The following is a 19,750-nucleotide window of genomic DNA, read 5'->3' on the forward strand; positions in this document are numbered from 1 at the left end:
AATACAAAGTCACGACCACGGACCAACAAGTTAAAACTCAATATAAACAAGTTATAATCGAGAATGTGGAAAAGGAAATATTTAGAAAAACAAATAATTTGGAAAATCCAAAAGTGCACGCCTCATAATTTTTTTTTAATAAATATTTATTAATTATTATTTTTGTTTATTTAATAACAATTAAACCACATCGAATCAGACCCTGAAAAATGAAAGGGTTCTATTCCTGAGCATACTCAAGCGTAAGAGAAAAAAAAAGACTCGATTAGTAAAGTATTTCGGTCGCTATCGTGTTAACAAGAAAAAGGATCCGCACATACAGACACACGGACGTCCAAGACAGAACTTTTTTAAACTGTTTTTTAACTAGTTTAAATAACAAAAATGACATCAAAAATATCATGAACGTTAAAAATAGTGTTTTTTCTTAATATGTGTGTGTATGTATTATCTTACAAGTGCAATGTATGATACATAAAGACATTTTAAGTTTGAAAAATCAGATGTTTTGCGCGAAGTGACAGTAGTACCCACCTCAACGCTTCGCTTATGAGGCGTGCAATAAACGTAGCCAACGTTTAACGTAAACCGTGGAGTAAAATAAAATGTCACACGCAGCGCGCTCGCTGTGCAATTAAAATAAAGTGTAGTATTACTAACACGTGGCGCTGACCATGCAGCGGAAGGCATAAGCGACAGCGGGTATAATAGTGGTATGAGTTATGAGCGGTAGCGGGGCTTAGATAGTAATTAGTACTGTTGTAAGCTTCAACAGCTTAAATTGTTTTTATAGTGTCTGAAAAAGGTTGCACTATTTAGTATGTTATATTCCTCCTTATGTCCAAAATTTTTCCGTCCAAATTTAGCCTAAAAAGAACGTTCACAATCGATTATTTTGTGGATGACTAATGTATAAATTACACCACACACCAATCCTATTTCGTTTCAACAGTCGCTAGTATCTCACAACTCGTCAAAGAACATATTTTTATTTCACACTTGAAATGTACCGTAGATTGCAGTTCATTTGATCTCGGGCCACGATCGCAAACCGAATCAAATTGAAAATGCGGACTCATTCAATTAGAACATCGGATTTGTCGGTAAACGGCCGGAGATGGCCTCTGTTCGGGATTTACTTTAATTGTTAAACATTCAATTTATATCGGCGATTGCACGTGGAACGCATTATGATGTGGACGCTGATATGACATAGTTTAGAAGTTATATTGTAGGCTGTTAGATGGATTGTTTGGTTGATGTATGAAATTGAACTCAAACTTTTGAATCGTAATAAAGTTTTACTATTTGGTATCGGTTCGGAAAGCAGTTTTTAGAGAAGAGCTGGCAAGAAACTTAGTTACGATATTCAGCCTAAATCAAGTTCAAACGTAGTATTAAGTACAAAAGTAATACTATTAGTGAAATTATTATCATAACTTGAACTTTTTTGTTAATTTTATTGAATTGTTGGTTAATAAAAAATAAAAACATACACTTTTGCAATAAAATTAATATACATTGATACGTATATAAAGTTTTGCTAACAAATATTTAATATAATTTATCTACCTACCAACTTAATCTTTGGAGATTATATCTCTCAGTTGGATAAATTATTAGTTACCAGAAAACTATAACGATAAAGAGAACCTAGGCCACTACTAGGGCTTCTTATATAGATTAACTCAATAATTATTATCATTGTAAGACATCTTAATCCTAAAATGATAATTAAAGGATTACATTTAGCAATTTCTTGCTCAATGGGGAAAAAGAAACGGCAAATAACGAGAGCACAGAGCATGTACTTACACTGATTACAAACATGACTATTTAGTATAGTTAGTTTTGCTTGGATATTCTTTTCATAGATTTATCTTTTATTTAATTTTTGAATTTCGGTTATATATTTTAACGACTGAGCGGGGATTTTACGTGCTATTATTACATTATATGTATTAAACACAGTTTTTTCTTATTTGTTGTTTCGTCTCTTAGTTAGTTTTTATTGCAATGTAGATTTGTCAAATTATTTTATCGTGATACCTGCCATGAAATTTGAAAAAACTATGCGAAACTAGTATTTTAAATCAGAATTCTCTTAGCTTTTCCTTATGAATGAACTCGTGCCTCATTCCTAGACAATTTCTCAGATTTTAAGATTCCGGCAGGCAAACTTATTAAGCAAGTAAAACAATAATTATAATTATTATTTATTTATAATTATATAGAATAATTAATTTAGACTTAAGAAAACATAGAGCTAAACGATTATAGAGTTTGAAATCCAAACAGACAAACTCAATTTAATATCTCCTAAACATGGCGTAGGTATAATATAAATACTTGAGCATCAAGCACGTTGTATTAATTATAGTGACAAAGGAAGGCTTCGAGACGGGAGTTTCACGAGAATTAAATGGATGATAAAAATATTTTACAGATAGTTAACGTTTAAGATCCTTGAATAGGCATGACGACAGTATCCATAAATGATCGTATTAGTGTTTTTAAGGGAAAATGTATAATAAATAAATTAAATATAGTGACTTAAAAACATTAAGATTAATGAGATTATCAATAAAATAAAACATTGAAATTCTGCAGTTGGCCATTTTGACTAAAACACGCGTGACGTCACGCTTAAGTAAACAACTCACGTCAGATGTGTTTTGTTGTTATGAATATGTAAAATAAATAAAAATGCGTATTCTCAATACGCATTTTTATTTATTTTCTATTGTTTCACGTATGCTTTATCGACTCAGAACAGAAATATAATTGCGAATTCACGAATACATGGTTCGGGGTTCTCCGCGCCAACTTTATACAATCATTTCTTATTATTTTCTCGCTTGAAATAATTACTAACACATTTTTGAGCATTATTTTCACACTGAAATACTGCACACCACATATAAACTTTGAAATTCGTTTCTATAACACACATTAAATAAATATTTTTTTTAATTTTCTTCGCAATGCGTACAAATAATTACGTATTTACTAAAGAGTGACGTCACGCCTACGCCATGACACCTGCGAACTGTTTTGGCACAGTTAATAAATATTTTTTGAAAAATGGCTTTTATCTTCGTTAAATTTAAGTATATTACCGAAATATAGGGTTTTTCTTGTATAGTAAACGTATACACACATTATGGAAGAGGATTTCAAAATCTTTCGTCATGCCTATTGAAGGAATTACTTGCTTATACTTGAATTTAATTTACTGTAAAGAGTTACAAATAAACAGAGGTTTATTTATGCTTTATTAAGTTTTTTGATAAGTAAATAATATAAACTACGGTGTAGTAGGTAGGACAGGCTACGTTTTCCTGGAAAATATAAGACTTAAAAGGTGAAACAGAAAATACATTGAATGGTCAAAGTATATCGCGCGTAAAGGTGGAAAGTATTCTAGTAAACCAAGGATAAATACTTCCTTGAAAAATAAAATACATTTAAGTACACTTATCGTTTGAATATAACTCGATAAAATGATTATGAAGAATTCCTTTCCTATTTTGCTTCCAATAACAGTTTAGTTGTTTTTTCTCAAAATATATTATTAAGTTCTAACAGTTAAAGCTTAGTTCTTTGACTTTTTTATTGGGACAGGTTATTAGTTACAGACAATTGTCTGGAAGCCTGAATTGACCAAGTGATTATTGAAATTGCAATTCAGCGCTCAGGCACAGATTAGATAATAGCTCAGGGTCCTCGGCTTTAGCAGTTGTCTTTCTGACTAATGTCCTTGCGACTTTAATTTTTACATTCCATAGATATTTCTAATCTGTTTGATCTTACAAAATAAACACAACCCGTTAGGAATTCATAGCGAGAAGAAAAGGATTTCTATAGCAAAGCAAACAGTGGTAATAGATAATATTATATCGCTCGCACGTGTCGAGCGGAGCAACGAACCGCACTGGAGTAAATAGCAATATGCGATGGAACGGGGCCGGGAAATGAAATTTTCTTCACTTTTCTTAGCTACCGTACCTAGTTTCGAAATTTAATACACGTTATTGCATTTTAATTTTAGTCACCGTTTTGTGTATGGAATGTTTGTAGTTGTTTGTCAAATGAATCAACAAAAGGAGGTTTTGTTTGTTGCCCCAGAACGGATGAACCAATTTTTATGATATTTTTTTTATTTGAAAATGGTGTCTCCCGTGTGTTCCAATTTAAATTTTGTTTAGTTCTGAAAATTAGGTACAAGTTTGAGTTTTTTGTTAAAAATAATTATCAGAACTGATCTTAACGTTCGATCGTCGTTGTTGGACCAATTTTCGACGACTGCCTGTTGTATGTAGTTATTTATAAAAATAAAATAATATAGGTTCTGCATTATTCAAAACAAAACAAGTCTCAGCGCCACTTGATTCCTAAATGTTCTAAAAACTATAACGAAAACTTGCTAGCTCACACTAACACACCTCCAGCGCTTGATCGCTGCACAATGTTGCACTAGCGCACCTGAACCACTTTTAGAAAGCGCTTTTTAGCTTTCAAAAAGGCGCTTTCCTTACAATCCTTTGAATGCTTAGTGGTCTCTTCAAGGAACGTCGCTTGAAGTTTCCACGTGGATATAGTAACAATGGATTTTAAGGAACTTTTCAAAACTGTAAGGTAATTTTTGTACAAGCCAGTTTTAGTGTCCACTAGCTTTCCACCCGCAGCTTCGCCCGCGCAGTCAAAGAAAAACCCGCATAGTTCCCTTTCCCGTGGGATTTCCGGGATAAAACCTATCCTATTCCCCGGGGTAAAAAGTAGCCTATGTCCTTTCTCGGGTATCAAAATATCTCTATACCAAATTTCATGCAAATTGGTTCAGTAGTTAAGGCGTGATTGAGTAACAGACAGACAGAGTTACTTTCGCATTTATAATATTAGTATGGATTATATACCCTATATGTAGGGTTATCAAAGAAAATAATATTATTTTTAACTACAATAAAACAAAATATTCCAACAGTATTAACACTAGTTATATTTTATTTAACATAAATAAAATCCATAGCTCAAAACCTTCTGTGTTTTAATTTTAAAATTTTTATTCTTAAAGACGCGCAAAGCTGGCCAGCGATAAAAAAACATAATTGAAAAAAAAAGGAAAATTCGAAATTAGAATGTGATTTGGCGCTAACATGATAATTTTGTTCTAATAGAAGAAACGTGATCTTGTGATTTTGTTGTGTCGTGTGTTTTTATTTCAATTTAAAAATGATAAGTGTTACGTACTTTGAAAAAGTGCTAATTAAATAAAATACCATCGTTGAAAAAAAAATGGTCAACGGCGTATCTTCAAATAGGTACGCAAAAAACTTCACTAAGATTGTAAGTAATTCATTACAGGAAAGCTTTTTAAGGAAAAAAAATACAATTTAAAGGAAAGTAATTAATAGCAGAAAAATATTAGAAAAATTTTCAAAATTGTATCCATTCTGTACCGTGGGCCCTGTTAGAATAAATATTGAATTATGTCCTTCAATGCATAATATCATCGACCGTCGCGAGAATAAGTGGATGGTTTTGGGCTGTTTAAGTTAATTAATTGTTAAAAATTCTCCTTTCTTCTAATAATAGATATTATAAATGCGAAAGTTTGTGAGGTTGGATGTATGTGTATGTATGTTTGTTACTCTTTCACGCAAATACTACTGAACCGATTACATTGAACTTTAGCAAACTTCGATAGGTTTTATCCCGGAATTTCCACGGAAACAGGAAGTATGCAGGTTTTTCTTTGAAAACGCAGAAGCCGCGGACGGAAAGCTAGTTCTTTATGATTATTGACATTAGAATAAAACTTTTGGTTAACTATGTTCAATTTATTTTAATATCCATAGTTATCGCTAGTATGAACTATAACGATAGAGTCGTAAATATTATAAATTGCTCAGAGTGAATACCTTCGTGACGAAATAACGACTTAACTACTGTGTTAAGCTATTTTGCATATTTACATACTAGCGACCCGCCCCGGCTTCGCACGGGTGCAATGCTGATACTAAATACACTACAGAAAAACTGTGAACGTTGTATATAAAAACATAGCGGCCCGCTCCGGCTTCGCACGGGTATAAAATAGATTGCTGGCCTGTAGCGCTGCAAACGCTACGTCCCGCAATTTTTAAATCTGTAATATCTTCGAAAATATTCACTTAAATCATACGGTGTAAAGGGCCACATAGATCTATATTAAATGAACAATGTATTCAAGGTCTTTAAGGATTAATGCTGTATTGGTTAAAATCGCATCGAAAATTAGCCATTATTTGTCGTAAAAAGTAAATGACAAAAAAAAGTTATTGTGGGTTATCCATAAGAGATAGACATATATACCATCGCGGACTTTTCTGTAGACCTTTTCAGTGTGTATAATACTTAGTACATTATTTTGATAAGACTCGTAGGGTTCAGCCTGCGTTTGCAATTTAAGCGGAAAAAATGTAATTTTTTACGACATCACATTAGAAACCTCAAAAATAACAGTACTTCTCCACTATTTAATGGATGTTATTATACATATAAACCTTCCTCTTGAATCACTCTATCCATAAAATCCGTTGCGTAGTTTCAAAGATTTAAGCGTACAAAGGGACATAGGGACAGGGAAAGCGACTTTGTTTTATACTATGTAGTGATTACTTACTTGATTGAACGCTTTGTTTTATGTGTTTTTTAAAGTTGAAATGTATGAAAGGCCACGATATAGAAATATATTAAATTTACTACAAACTGCTATTTATGAATGATATTTAAGAAATATTATTTATTAACTCTTGTTATGAATTACCAACTAAAAAGTACATTTTATTTTATACATTAGAAGATGAAATTGTTTCGTAATGTTTTATATTATTTTAATCAATACGTACCTAAAGAATAAAATATAATGATCATTGAAGAACCTAGTTTTTAGCGAATGAAAATTTTCAACATAAAAAAATAATGTTTAGGTACTTTTCCAAAATCAAAGGCTTTTCCTAAATTTGCTTTTCCTTGTAACAGTAACGAGTGCGAATCAAATATCAAAACTATTTGTATTCTCTCGTTGTTTCTGATGCAGCATTAAATAATTTGATGTTTTATTGAAGTAGGTAAACCTAGTTAAGATCCAAAATACTTTACATTAAAATTTCCTACTTTTTAAATTAAAATTAGGAGTATTAAAAAAAGTCACAGTATATTATATTTTATATCAAAAATACGAATGTACTATGTGTCGTGTGTAGCTGCGATAAATTGATTTTTCCCTTCGAAATGCATATTTGTCGATTGTTAACTATCGTCCACGATTCGATCGCCATCGATTGTTCCACATAAATACCATAAATTCAAAAATACATATCTACTCATATTGAAAACGATGGTACCTACATCTTTGAAGATGAGATCACCTGACACACATCATATTGTCTTCAAAATACAATTATCTATCCTATCTATCCGCAGTGAAAACTATTTTAATTACAGCATTGTCATTCAAAAAGCAAGCCATTGAATACGCAACAACGTAAACCGTATAAATGGAAAACACGTTACCAAAACAAAATACAGAACGCAATCAAAACGCATACAATAGGAATGAATGAACAATGAATGAATATTGTCTAGCGCTTGCAGCTATTATTACCCTTTTGTTAATGAAGATTATTCCCGGAACAGCTCGAGCGGTAAAGATATTTCTGCATTAATCCAGAATAGTTTGCACAAAGCGAAGGAGCTTATCATTCACTCGAAAACATGCATTGTTTGTTGTTCCTTCATCTAGTATTCTCAAGTAGGTACCTATTCTAAACGTTTCGTAATACGCTGTATAGTTATGAACTAATGCCTATAAACTACTGAACATAGCTCCTTGTTTGTTCAGATTATAAAATTAACATCAAAACAATACTATCTCATTATGGTTTTAAAACTTTGTTCACTGCTACCTTATTACATTTTCCGACTCTTAGTCAAGATTCATCATAAACCTGCAGACAAAAAGAAACTCTTGCCCGCTATTTAATTTATAAAAAAATCGTACGCGTTAGTAGTTAGAATGAACACTGTCTGGCGTATTAGGACTTAATAGCTAACCCTTCTAACCGTTAGATCTGCCGTTGTTTTTCATGTAACGCAAGTCCCAGACCCATCACGACTTCAGCTAATAATTAAAGGTTGTAATCAGATGTTCGGGTGATTGTAATTGTTATTAATTCCTACATTCGGTATGCGAGTATACATAACAAATTAACTAAGGAAAAATCACAAATGGTTAATACGTTTTTACTGAGAGAAGAAACTCTGAATACTGATTTAGAAATCAAATTACAATAATAGCTGGTACAAACTTATAAAACAGCGATATATGAGCAAGATTATTAGTTATTCATAAAAGTAAAGTTCCTATTATTTTTTTCTATACGTATAAAGTATGTATGTATATTACATTAATAATATTTAATTAAGGACGATTAACCCTCATACAAATTGATTTAGAATCGGTACGTAAAAGTATAACATATACAGTAGATATATTATAAAATGAATTTATTTTATAATTATTATACAATACAAAACTCTACAAATATTATGACGATTCTAAAGTGCTTTTATAAGAAGTCTAAATAAATAAATGTTTGAGTTTGAGTTTTGAGCTTACAATATGCTACGAAACAAACTCTACACAATGCAACAACCTGTATCACAATTGACACGCATCCCTTGACAACATCCCTTATGGATTAAAGTAATCGGTTTAGCCTCGTTATAGTATGAGCAAAGAAACATCAAACGTTATGTCAAGGAAATTAAGCTAATGGTACGGTTTGAGAGCTCAGCTGCTTGTGATTGGATCTTTAAATTCAGATTAAGTGAAACCGTCGACAATTCGCTTTGAAAAATAAGATGGCTATATTATAATGAGTTGTTTTATTAGGGGATTGAATGAATAGTTGATATATAGAATTATATGAATACACTCGCTGTTCTTCGATAAATGGGCTATCTACAACCGAAAGAATTTTCCAAATCGGCCCAGTAGTTCCCGAGATCAGCGCGTTCAAACAAACAAACAAATAAAACAAACAAACTCTTCAGCTTTATAATACCTATATATAGTATAGATTGAATTTTTAGATGGATAGGAATTAATAATATAGTTAATTAATAATATAATAATATAGTTAAAAACGTAAAAATATGTTTTAAAACGATTGTATTTTTTTAGTTTATTAGTAACAAAAAAAAACCGAGCGTCTGCCGACACGTGTCGGAAGTGAAAGCAAGATTTAAAGATTCCAAAATCGTATAGTCTTGACGCGACCTTGAAATTTTACTCTCAACACGCCTAAAGAAGCTTCACTTCAAAATCCTTTTCTTTAAAATATAATATGAATAAAAATAAAAACGAGGTTGAGTAGTATTTGCTCTTATCCATGACAAACATAATCCTAACTCATCAAACTTAATGTAGTAAAAACACTTAACGCAAAGATTACAGTAGTATTAAATTCCAGATGCTTCGCGACATGAGAGGGCCGAGCACAGAGAGTTCAGCCCACAGATTCAGAATGATGCAGCTAGCACTCAACGCAGTAGCCTTACTGGCTATCACTGGTGCCCTCTTCGCTTACTTCCGAGCGAACCCGGCTGTACAGGTAATGGTAAGGTATAACATGTTATTACGTAGCACATGTAGATGTAGAATAGCTATCCTATAGTTATCTGCGCTTAGGCTACGTTTCCACGAGAGATGTGCCATCGAAATATAATATCGTGCAAAGAATTGTGGCTGTGTTGTGAAAATGTATGGAGGTTTCCACCAAAGCTGTGTGAAGAGTGAAATATCTTCTTTTGGTCAAAATTATAGAACTTATAATGGATGGAAAGGAATGGACAGATGGGAAAGCAATGTCTTGAGACATTGGGTCAAAATCCATGTTTCAAGCAGGTTGTAAATGGGAATAAGATTGTTTTTAATATTAAATAGAATTATTATACTAACATAGTTTTTTAAGGCCATTTTACTAACTGTGGCCAACACACAATATTTCAGTGTATGTATTTTATCATACGCATCTACACGCACCCCACACTAACAACTATATGGATATTAAATTTATCTGAAATAAATGAAATAAATGAATAAAAATAAATAAATAAAACATTCCTCGCACAAATTTTTATTGTATGCGCAAAAACCTAGCACCGCTGATCCGTTTCCATCAGAGCTGTGCTGAGCGAGACGAGTTAAATGAAACGATACTATTGGTTCTTTACAAACGCATCCTCGCATATCTCTAGTGGAAAAGCAGCCTAAAACTGCAACGTCGATAAAGGCAAGTTATGACATTTTTCACTCGTCGTCGCTATGTCGTATTTGAATTTTGTTGTGCATAAATATTTTGCTACATTTTTAATGTAGCAAAATATTTATGCACAATACACAATACACACATATACACATAAATATTTGTTGGAATTCATAATACAAATTTGCATAATGATAATAGCAACAGACTTCTTAATGTAAAAATTACGGTTCAAGTATATCTTACAATGTTTTACGATATCTAAGCTCTGAGCTTTAGATGTAATTTTAATCTTTATGAAAAATTTTCAAACATTTTTAATAAAGTAGGATTGTAATATGAAGTAGAATAAATATATCACATTTCATTTCTTTTTAATAACAAGAACAAATATTAACCACGGATAAGCATAATTGTTTCGATTCTTCTTGTCTATTATTTGTGATAAGAATTTTAACAATTCCTATAACTAAGACTTCTGTTGCTTGAAGAAACGTAGACATATACGTATAACATAGACCTATCCATAATGATATAATTTCGTAGTACATACATTTTAAAATTTTGGTGGTATTACCAAAGTGATAACCAAGAGCAAACTATCTAAAAATATTCTTATTTTCAATCAATTCTATGTTACAAACCAAGTAATTTAAATACACAAAGACCCTTACCAATATGTGGAAATGCCTTAACTCTCGGGCTTCATCTATTTACGTGTGCAATGTAAGTCCAATGTCGAACTAAACTTGAACGAACATATTTGTAACTAGCTGCTCCGCGCGGTTTCACCCCCGTGGCTCCACCCCTGTTGGTTGTAGCGCAATGATATATAGCCTATAACCTTCCTCGATAAATGGGCTATCTAACACCGAAAGAATTTTTCAAATCGGACCAGTAGTTCCCGAGATTAGCGCGTTCAAACAAACAAACAAACTCTTCAGCTTTATAATATTATTAGTATAGATTGTTCTTGTACATTAAAATAATCTATTGTTTTAACTGAAGAAAAACAGTTGCTTAAATGCAGAACAAAAGAATAGTGACTTTTCCATTTTGAAACCTTAAAAAATTCCTCTTTACCGCGCAGCAAAGAAAAATGGCAGTATACGCGTCAGTTTAACAGATGCAACGAGAATTTTAATTTAGAACGGCCGCCATTTATAATGGTTTGTCTTCTGGACGATTGTGACGGACTTTTGTAGGTAAGAATGAAGTGTTTAAAGAAAACGTATTTTAAGAAGAAGCCTGCGAAGAAATGGTATCGCCTATTCGACGCCTTAAAATTCAGTACATAAAATTAAGGTACCTAGTAGTATACACTTTGCATAATACCATCCTTAGGTACACATCGAACTAAACGAGGAAAATTTATCCTTTGTTTAAACAGCCTCGTGTAAACGCAAATACAGAAATAATTTGGAAAATCCAAAAGTGCACGCCTCATAATTTTTTTTTAATAAATATTTATTAATTATTATTTTTGTTTATTTAATAACAATTAAACCACATCGATTCAGACCCTGAAAAATGAAAGGGTTCTATTCCTGAGCATACTCAAGCGTAAGAGAAAAAAAAAGACTCGATTAGTAAAGTATTTCGGTCGCTATCGTGTTAACAAGAATAAAACCGGCCAAGTGCGAGTCGGGCTCGCGCACAAAGGGTTCCGTAGCAGCAAATATAATAAATTACAGTTAAATCAACCTATCTCAAAAACTATAAGAGATACTTTGATCAAACCAAAAATCGTTGAAAGAGTTAATTAGCATGCATCACCTCTATTTTTTTTAGAATTTTATACCCCGTAGTTATAAAAATAGAGGGGGGGGGACATACTTTTTACGACTTTGAGAGCTGATATCTCAAAAACCGTTCACTTTAAGAAAAATGTTTTTTAGAAAACTTTATATCATTTTAAAAGACCTTTCCATTGATACCCCACACGGGTATGTACATCGAAAAAAAAAATTTCATCCCTCAGTTACATGTATGGGGGGCCCCACCCCCAATTCTTTTTTTTACTATTTAGTGTCATATTTTTGTAGCGGTTCATACAACACATATTCCCATCAAATTTCATCACTGTAGTACTTATAGTTTCCGAGTAAATCGGCTGTGACAGACGGACAGACGGACAGACGGACAGACGGACATGACGAAACTATAAGGGTTCCGTTTTTGCCATTTTGGCTACGGAACCCTAAAAAGGATCCGCACATACAGACACACGGACGTCCAAGACAGAACTTTTTTAAACTGTTTTTTAACTAGTTTAAATAACAAAAATGACATCAAAAATATCATGAACGTTAAAAATAGTGTTTTTTCTTAATATGTGTGTGTATGTATTATCTTACAAGTGCAATGTATGATACATAAAGACATTTTAAGTTTGAAAAATCAGATGTTTTGCGCGAAGTGACAGTAGTACCCACCTCAACGCTTCGCTTATGAGGCGTGCAATATGGCCCACTGCTAATATAATTGTATGGTCATAACTTTTATATTTTCGAGTTGTTATATCGAATGAATACACAACAATGTAGCGCTCTACTTTCGGCCTGTTTAAAAGTAATTGTAACATTAAAATATAATGAAGCCTAAGACGGTAATTGTCGTATTCTCCACAATAGTGGAGGCCCTGGAGGCTTTCCACACGTTATTCAATGTTTTGTTTTCTATTTCATTCCAACTTCACAAAGAACACAACGTTATGGATGTTGTTTCGCGAAGCTTTGTTTTATACGTCAATGAAATACTTTGGGGCATTTTCCCTTGAAGCCTTTTGTTTTTTTGAATATTATGTACGCATTGGATTTCGCCGCTTTGTTAACGTTGTTGCTCTTCGGCGTAGAAACTGAACCGGTCGGTGGTACCTATGCCATATAGAGCCATGTAACAGGACTATTCTAAAGCGCTTTAAAATACATCAATGTGCTTATTAACTTATAACAGGGGATTATTCATTTAAATTTATTCAATATACATTACTGACACGCCAATTGATATTATTGGTACTACATAGATGATTTTTTTTATTTAGCGTCATTATTACCTAATTATTATCATCCCAAAAGGATTAATAAGGAAACATAGCTATTTTTTATCATTTGACCCGTTTAAAATATACCCAAATTTATAAAGTTCAGCCAACGGGATCAGAGGACAATTTTAAAGATGCCAATCTGTACGAAATTAAAATGAAAAGGTAATCCCTTCGGGTGTTCTTGGAAGTGGGATTAAAAGCTGACTTCGTAATTTGGGTCTACGTTTGCAGGTCTGACTCAATTATAAGGTTACCAGAACTTATCAAAGGCTACTTTGTATAGGAGATACGTTACTTACTTTTGTGGGACTTTGATTACAATATGCTGTAAGCGTATATATTCTGTTGATTAACTTGTTTTAGATACTGTTGTATACTGGTTTATTGGAATTATTTCTTGGATAATCTTAATAAATTTTACACATGTGTTTCTTGACAGTATTTATCAACGAAATAAATTACAAACTGCTTTGTTGAAGTTATGTATTGTAATCTTAATATATTTAAATCTCGTGTCACAATGTTTGTCCTCAATGGACTCCTAAACCACTTAACCGATTATAATAAAATTCGCAAACCATGTGCAGTTCGATCCAACTTGAGAGATAGGATAGGTTTTATCCCGAAAATCCCACGGGAAAGGGAACTTTGCGGGGTTTTCTCTGAAAACGCGGGCGAAGTCGCGGGCGGAAAGCTAGTATAACTGTATATTTTAATAATATATGTTATAAATATAAAATACATATTATTAAATTCAAATCGCTAACATAAACCATGTTACGACAAAACATACAAAAGTACTGAAAACGTCCTTTTGAAAGGACGACCAAAAATAGCAACTCGGAGGCAGTAATTATATTGACAAATATTCATTGTATGAGAAAATATATCGTGTAAACATCATTAAAGCAACCAAATTATATTCGATCCCGTCTATTTGTGTACCTTCATAGATTATTTATATAAACTAATCATGCTAAACGAATTAACACGGATATGTAATTATGTATGGTTGTAACTAGTATGTTTGAATACACAAATTATGCATGTCGGATTTAATTCAATGTAAAAAGTCGATTTACACTGTTTCTCTGTTTTGGTTTAGGTTTTTACAATTTTTTAATAAGTTGTGCAAGAGGAAAGTGTATATACATAATTGCAATCGCTAGTAATTAATACAATTTTAACTACAGTGAATGAATTTTAATTAAAATTTGTCGATCAGTGTTTAAAACCGTTCAATAGAGCATATTTTGTCATAAATATTTGTGAACGAGTTCTTTTTTTCATTTTTAAGCATGCAAAAAAATAAAGCAATTATATTTTTATGGTGAACCTATTTTCAATTCAAAACAAGGATTAGCGTCGTATCAAACAAGGATAGGCCGTATGGCGCGATTACTCAATACGCAAGGAACGTCAGATTCACTTATTCAATCGATCCACAGGCAGGTTTTCAAAATTAACCATCAAAGACTACCCAGTTTCATTATTCTTAAAATATTACATCGCTATTTGGAGCTCACAGAGGCAAGGTTAGGCAAAATTAAGTTTCCCCTCACGTGGCCACAGCGACCGATGAGACCGCAATTAATCTCGCCTTTTGCGAAACTACCCGTTAATTAACATATTTCCACCGCCCAGCATCACGCCGGAATGGGGCTTCATTATAAATGTTTATTGACGAAACAAATGTGATATTAATTTTGAGAATATAAATGAAAAGAAGCTTTGTTTATTACAATGTCTCTATCAAAATAGATTTTCAAGTCTAAATCTAATCTATCATTAAACTTATCTCATACAGTTAGTGCAGACGTCTAAGCTCCTCTATTATGTGACTATGTCTATTATATTATCAACTATAGAGCAGAAGTGACTAAGAAATTAAATAATTTAATTAATTTCCCCAAATCCGCATTCTAAGACAAAAAAAAGCAAAAATGCATGCATTCTCCATTATCTGCACAATAGTGCACTTCTCTTAAGACGATAATAATAATCATGAAACGTCTATATTAGTATACCAGCTTTTTGCTCGCGACTTCGCCCGCATAGTTCCCATTCCCGTGAGATTTCCGAGATAAAGCCTATTCTTTCTCAGGAGTCAGGTCTTAAGCATCTCGTTACCAAAGGTACAGGGAATATTATTAAATAAAACACAATATAAATAATAAATACTGCGCCATAATTGCGGAGTAAAATAAATAGAGAAAACTCAATTATTTGTACGGTTTATAATTAAATTACATGCATTGTCATGTTTACTTCGTTTGTTTATTTTCAATTTTAGCTTTAAATAACATTCGTAATTACGTGTAATTTATAGTGAATATTGAATTGTTGAATTTTTATTAATAAGTTAGTTAGTAGTTAGTAAATGAATTTTTTATTTGCTATTTTATTAAGGAAAGAAAAATAGATATTATGTGGTAATTGGAGCATTTGATGCAACTATCATCAAAGTATTCATATCGTCAGTGGTGCAAAGGAACGAATTTTTACGTGTCTCAATGTCGTCATGCTATCTAATGATTAAACAAATACTTTTACGTGCTCTCGCTTCTACCAACGAATATTTTTACCACTAAACCACCTGTGTTCTACAGTACGTATCCCAAGTGGTGAACCGTTCCACCGTGGTGACCTGGCCGGCGCCGACCGAGCCGCCCGGCGCGCGCAACCCGGCGCCTGGCGTGTGCCTCCCTGTGATCGTCAGCTTCTGCCACCAGCATCGGATATCGTATAACTTCACGGTGTTCCCGAACTATATTGGACACTTCGGGCAAAGGGATGCTCAGCAGGTTGGATTTTATTTTTTTATTTTTCTAGCATTAAATATTATCAAAAAAATTAAGACTACAAAAAAAAAAACGTTCGTCAGGTGGTTCTGAATCGGTCTTTCGCAAAAAAAAGACGGATTGCACTCCGGGAGTGCCGGCAGAAGTGAAACTTGATTATTAACGTTGAACATGTTTGATATTTTGGGATGGTATCCGTCTTACGCTTTTTCGATCAGGTCACGTGTCTTGACGCGAGTTTAAGATTTTATACTCATTACAGAAAAAGTGCTCAACGCCGCTAAAGAAGTTTTCACTTCAAAAATGTTTGCAGAGAATTTAACGTGTTAACACAGAGATTATGTTTTGTTTTTATAAAATTGGGGGAAAAAAATTTAAGGAACTTGTAAAATAGCTCTCTTGCTTTTGATTACCTCGTTGATTTTTACTAACAATGATTTCTAGCATTTTTCAAACAATTTTTAAATCACTATTCATCCTAAAAATTCACTAATCAACTATATTTTTATTGTATAACATGTATATGTACTAGATAGGCATTAGTGTCCAGTAATATCAGATGTGGTACATGAGAAGCATGTACTATTGCTTGTATACACAAGTGTTATCACAGATTACTCGTGAGATGAGGCTTCATGGCTAGTTGCACTTTATCATCGATGTAACAGCCTAACCCACTAAGTCTATAGATGGGTGACTGCTCTTTGGTATTTCAGCTCCTATGCCTATATTTCATCTAGCGATAGTCATTTTCATAGATACTTTTGTAGCATTAAGTCATACTTGAAGCCAGGCAACGAACTCAATATTGTAAACAGTTTGACTTAAATAAATATAATAAATCAAGGACTTATCGTACACATGCATCCACGTTTAGAACAAGGTACAATCCAATCCTTCAATGACCTGCAGCTGTAATAAGCATTACAGATTAAATCTGCCTAATTAAGGTAATTCCCAGGAAATACGGGCTTGCGTTCAGTAATTGTATCCATTTCTAACTATTATTATTAAGTGGATATTCATTAATATCTCATAAGCTTAATGAAGCATTCTCGAGACGGCATAATAACTTGTTTACGGTGTAATTAAAAGCAGAACTTGACGGAATAAATCTGAGCACTTTTATTGCAATCATGCCTTAAATATTAATGATCCGTATTATTCGCTAAGTTATTTATGGTGAAATTTTAGCTCGAGTATTTTTTAGGGTTCCGTAGCCAAAATGGCAAAAACGGAACCCTTATAGTTTCGTCATGTCCGTCTGTCCGTCTGTCCGTCTGTCCGTCTGTCACAGCCGATTTACTCGGAAACTATAAGTACTACAGTGATGAAATTTGATGGGAATATGTGTTGTATGAACCGCTACAAAAATATGACACTAAATAGTAAAAAAAAGAATTGGGGGTGGGGCCCCCCATACATGTAACTGAGGGATGAAATTTTTTTTTTCGATGTACATACCCGTGTGGGGTATCAATGGAAAGGTCTTTTAAAATGATATAAAGTTTTCTAAAAAACATTTTTCTTAAAGTGAACGGTTTTTGAGATATCAGCTCTCAAAGTCGTAAAAAGTATGTCCCCCCCCCTCTATTTTTATAACTACGGGGTATAAAATTCTAAAAAAAATAGAGGTGATGCATGCTAATTAACTCTTTCAACGATTTTTGGTTTGATCAAAGTATCTCTTATAGTTTTTGAGATAGGTTGATTTAACTGTAATTTATTATATTTGCTGCTACGGAACCCTTTGTGCGCGAGCCCGACTCGCACTTGGCCGGTTTTATTTTATTTACGGTTTGATAAATTTCTCCTCTTGTAATAAGTATTTTATGGATTAGATTTTCAAAGGAAACGCCTTTGTAATGTTAATTATTTAGAGTGTTTGATGTCAACGTTTCTATGGGATTTTTTTAAGGAGATTTGGGTCAATTAACTTGCACATCAATATGATTGAGAAATGTCGTTATTTCTGCTTTGAAATCAATCGGATGGGGGAAATTAATTTTCAAGAAGCTGTATCTAATTAAAATAAAACACGCAAAGTGGTTTTTGGACTTTTATTTATTACTTCGACTTTGAAACTTTTCAAAATATTGTCCAGTAATAACTTACCTTTATATGAAAAACGAGAAAGTAGCCTTCAGCCGAAGGGTTTCCCTAATTATTGTACGGCGTACGTGAGGCGACACCGCGGCCGCCGATTAGCAGGCCGTGGAGGGGGGTATATATACACAAATTAATTGGTCCTGAAGCCATTTGCCTTCGATCCGCTTAGCTGACTCGTCAATTATCTACACGTCGAGGTCAGATGTCAGCGATCATTATGTTTTTATGGCTTCCCTTGAAGTTAAATATCGTTTACACTTTGATGGTTAAGTGACTTCCGAGGAGGTTCTGACTTGACCGCGTTCGGTGGGACACTAAATATGATTGAAACTTGCTGTTATGTATTCTTGTATGAAATGATTCTAGGTTTTGCTATAACTACAAACATCAAAATTAATAATAACAATTAAAAATTGTAAAACATCGGAAAACTTAAATTAACGCGTATAATAGTTAGCGCAAAGACAGGTCTTACTGACAAATACCTAAAAATAACACACAGCGTTTATCGTTTATCGTTTATCGTATGTGTATTTGTGTGGCCATTAATCATTCAATTCCATCTAGTTGTTTCAGCATTTACATACACATAATAGCGTGATAATCGAATACAATTAACTATGTAACAGACTACAACAATATCTAACTAATACAGCGAAAGCTCGCAGGAATTCAGACTATGTTTTCGGCACTAGAATCTATCTAGATACCTTATCTACCGCAAACCGGCTGTAATGCCGACGTTCCTACAGCTATAGTATTGTTCTATTGTCTGATATTTAAGAGCTTATGTGCGGTATGTACGATAATATTACAAATGATGAAAGACGAAGCTATTATTTTCATATTGAACTAAATATAATAATAATAATAATAATAAGGGCGTAGGGATGTGACGACCCCATCGCCCACGGTTGGAATATCTATTGTCTACGTGACAATAGATATTCCACCCGTGCAATCAGTCAACCCGCAGGACACCTTGTGGCGGGGTGTCGGGGAGTAGCGACCCCGCGGGAACCGAGTGCTCCCGGGGGAGGCCCCTGTCTTCATCTCCGGCTCGCCTTCACCGGCCGGTCGGAGTGAAGCCTGACGAGGACAGGACCCCCACCTCTGGCTTGCCTTAACCGGCCGGCCAGAGTGGAGTCGCGAGAGCTTTTAGCTCGAAGGGTGGATGCGAAGCGTAAGTGGCGAGTGGGCACGTGATGCTGGACCCTCAGGGAGCGCGTGATCGTAGTTTAAAGTCCAGGGACGCCTCTCCACCCTTAGCTGCTCACAATATGTTGCCCCCTTGTCGCACTATTGCAGCGACTTATTTCGGGGGCCCATACAGTGAGAGGGCGAGTCACCACCTGCCAACAATTTTTTGCTATATCTTAGTAGAAAGGCAGGTGCCATAGTCTTCCATAGTCCTTAATTCCGGTCCATTAACATCCCATTCCATAGCCCAGTTTATTTTATTCCCTTATCTTGCAATAGTC

The 19,750-nt window shown here is 33.7% G+C and overlaps 1 protein-coding gene across 1 annotated transcript in view; it reads left to right on the plus strand.

Moving 5' to 3' along the window:
* Corin (corin serine peptidase) overlaps positions 1 to 19,750 on the plus strand; it is a 65,709-nt gene that overhangs the window by 19,541 nt on the left and 26,418 nt on the right. Inside the window, exons 4-5 of the mRNA XM_090103478.1 lie at positions 9,519 to 9,659; positions 15,969 to 16,163. Of these exons, the coding sequence (XP_089959604.1) occupies positions 9,519 to 9,659; positions 15,969 to 16,163 (336 nt within the window). The remainder of the gene's footprint in view (positions 1 to 9,518; positions 9,660 to 15,968; positions 16,164 to 19,750) is intronic.

The sequence above is a fragment of the Colias eurytheme genome, chromosome 6 (assembly GCF_061535395.1).
Source record: "Colias eurytheme isolate Ceu_HAF_F1 chromosome 6, ilColEury1 Martin Lab GWU primary, whole genome shotgun sequence".
Lineage (NCBI taxonomy): Eukaryota > Metazoa > Arthropoda > Insecta > Lepidoptera > Pieridae > Colias > Colias eurytheme.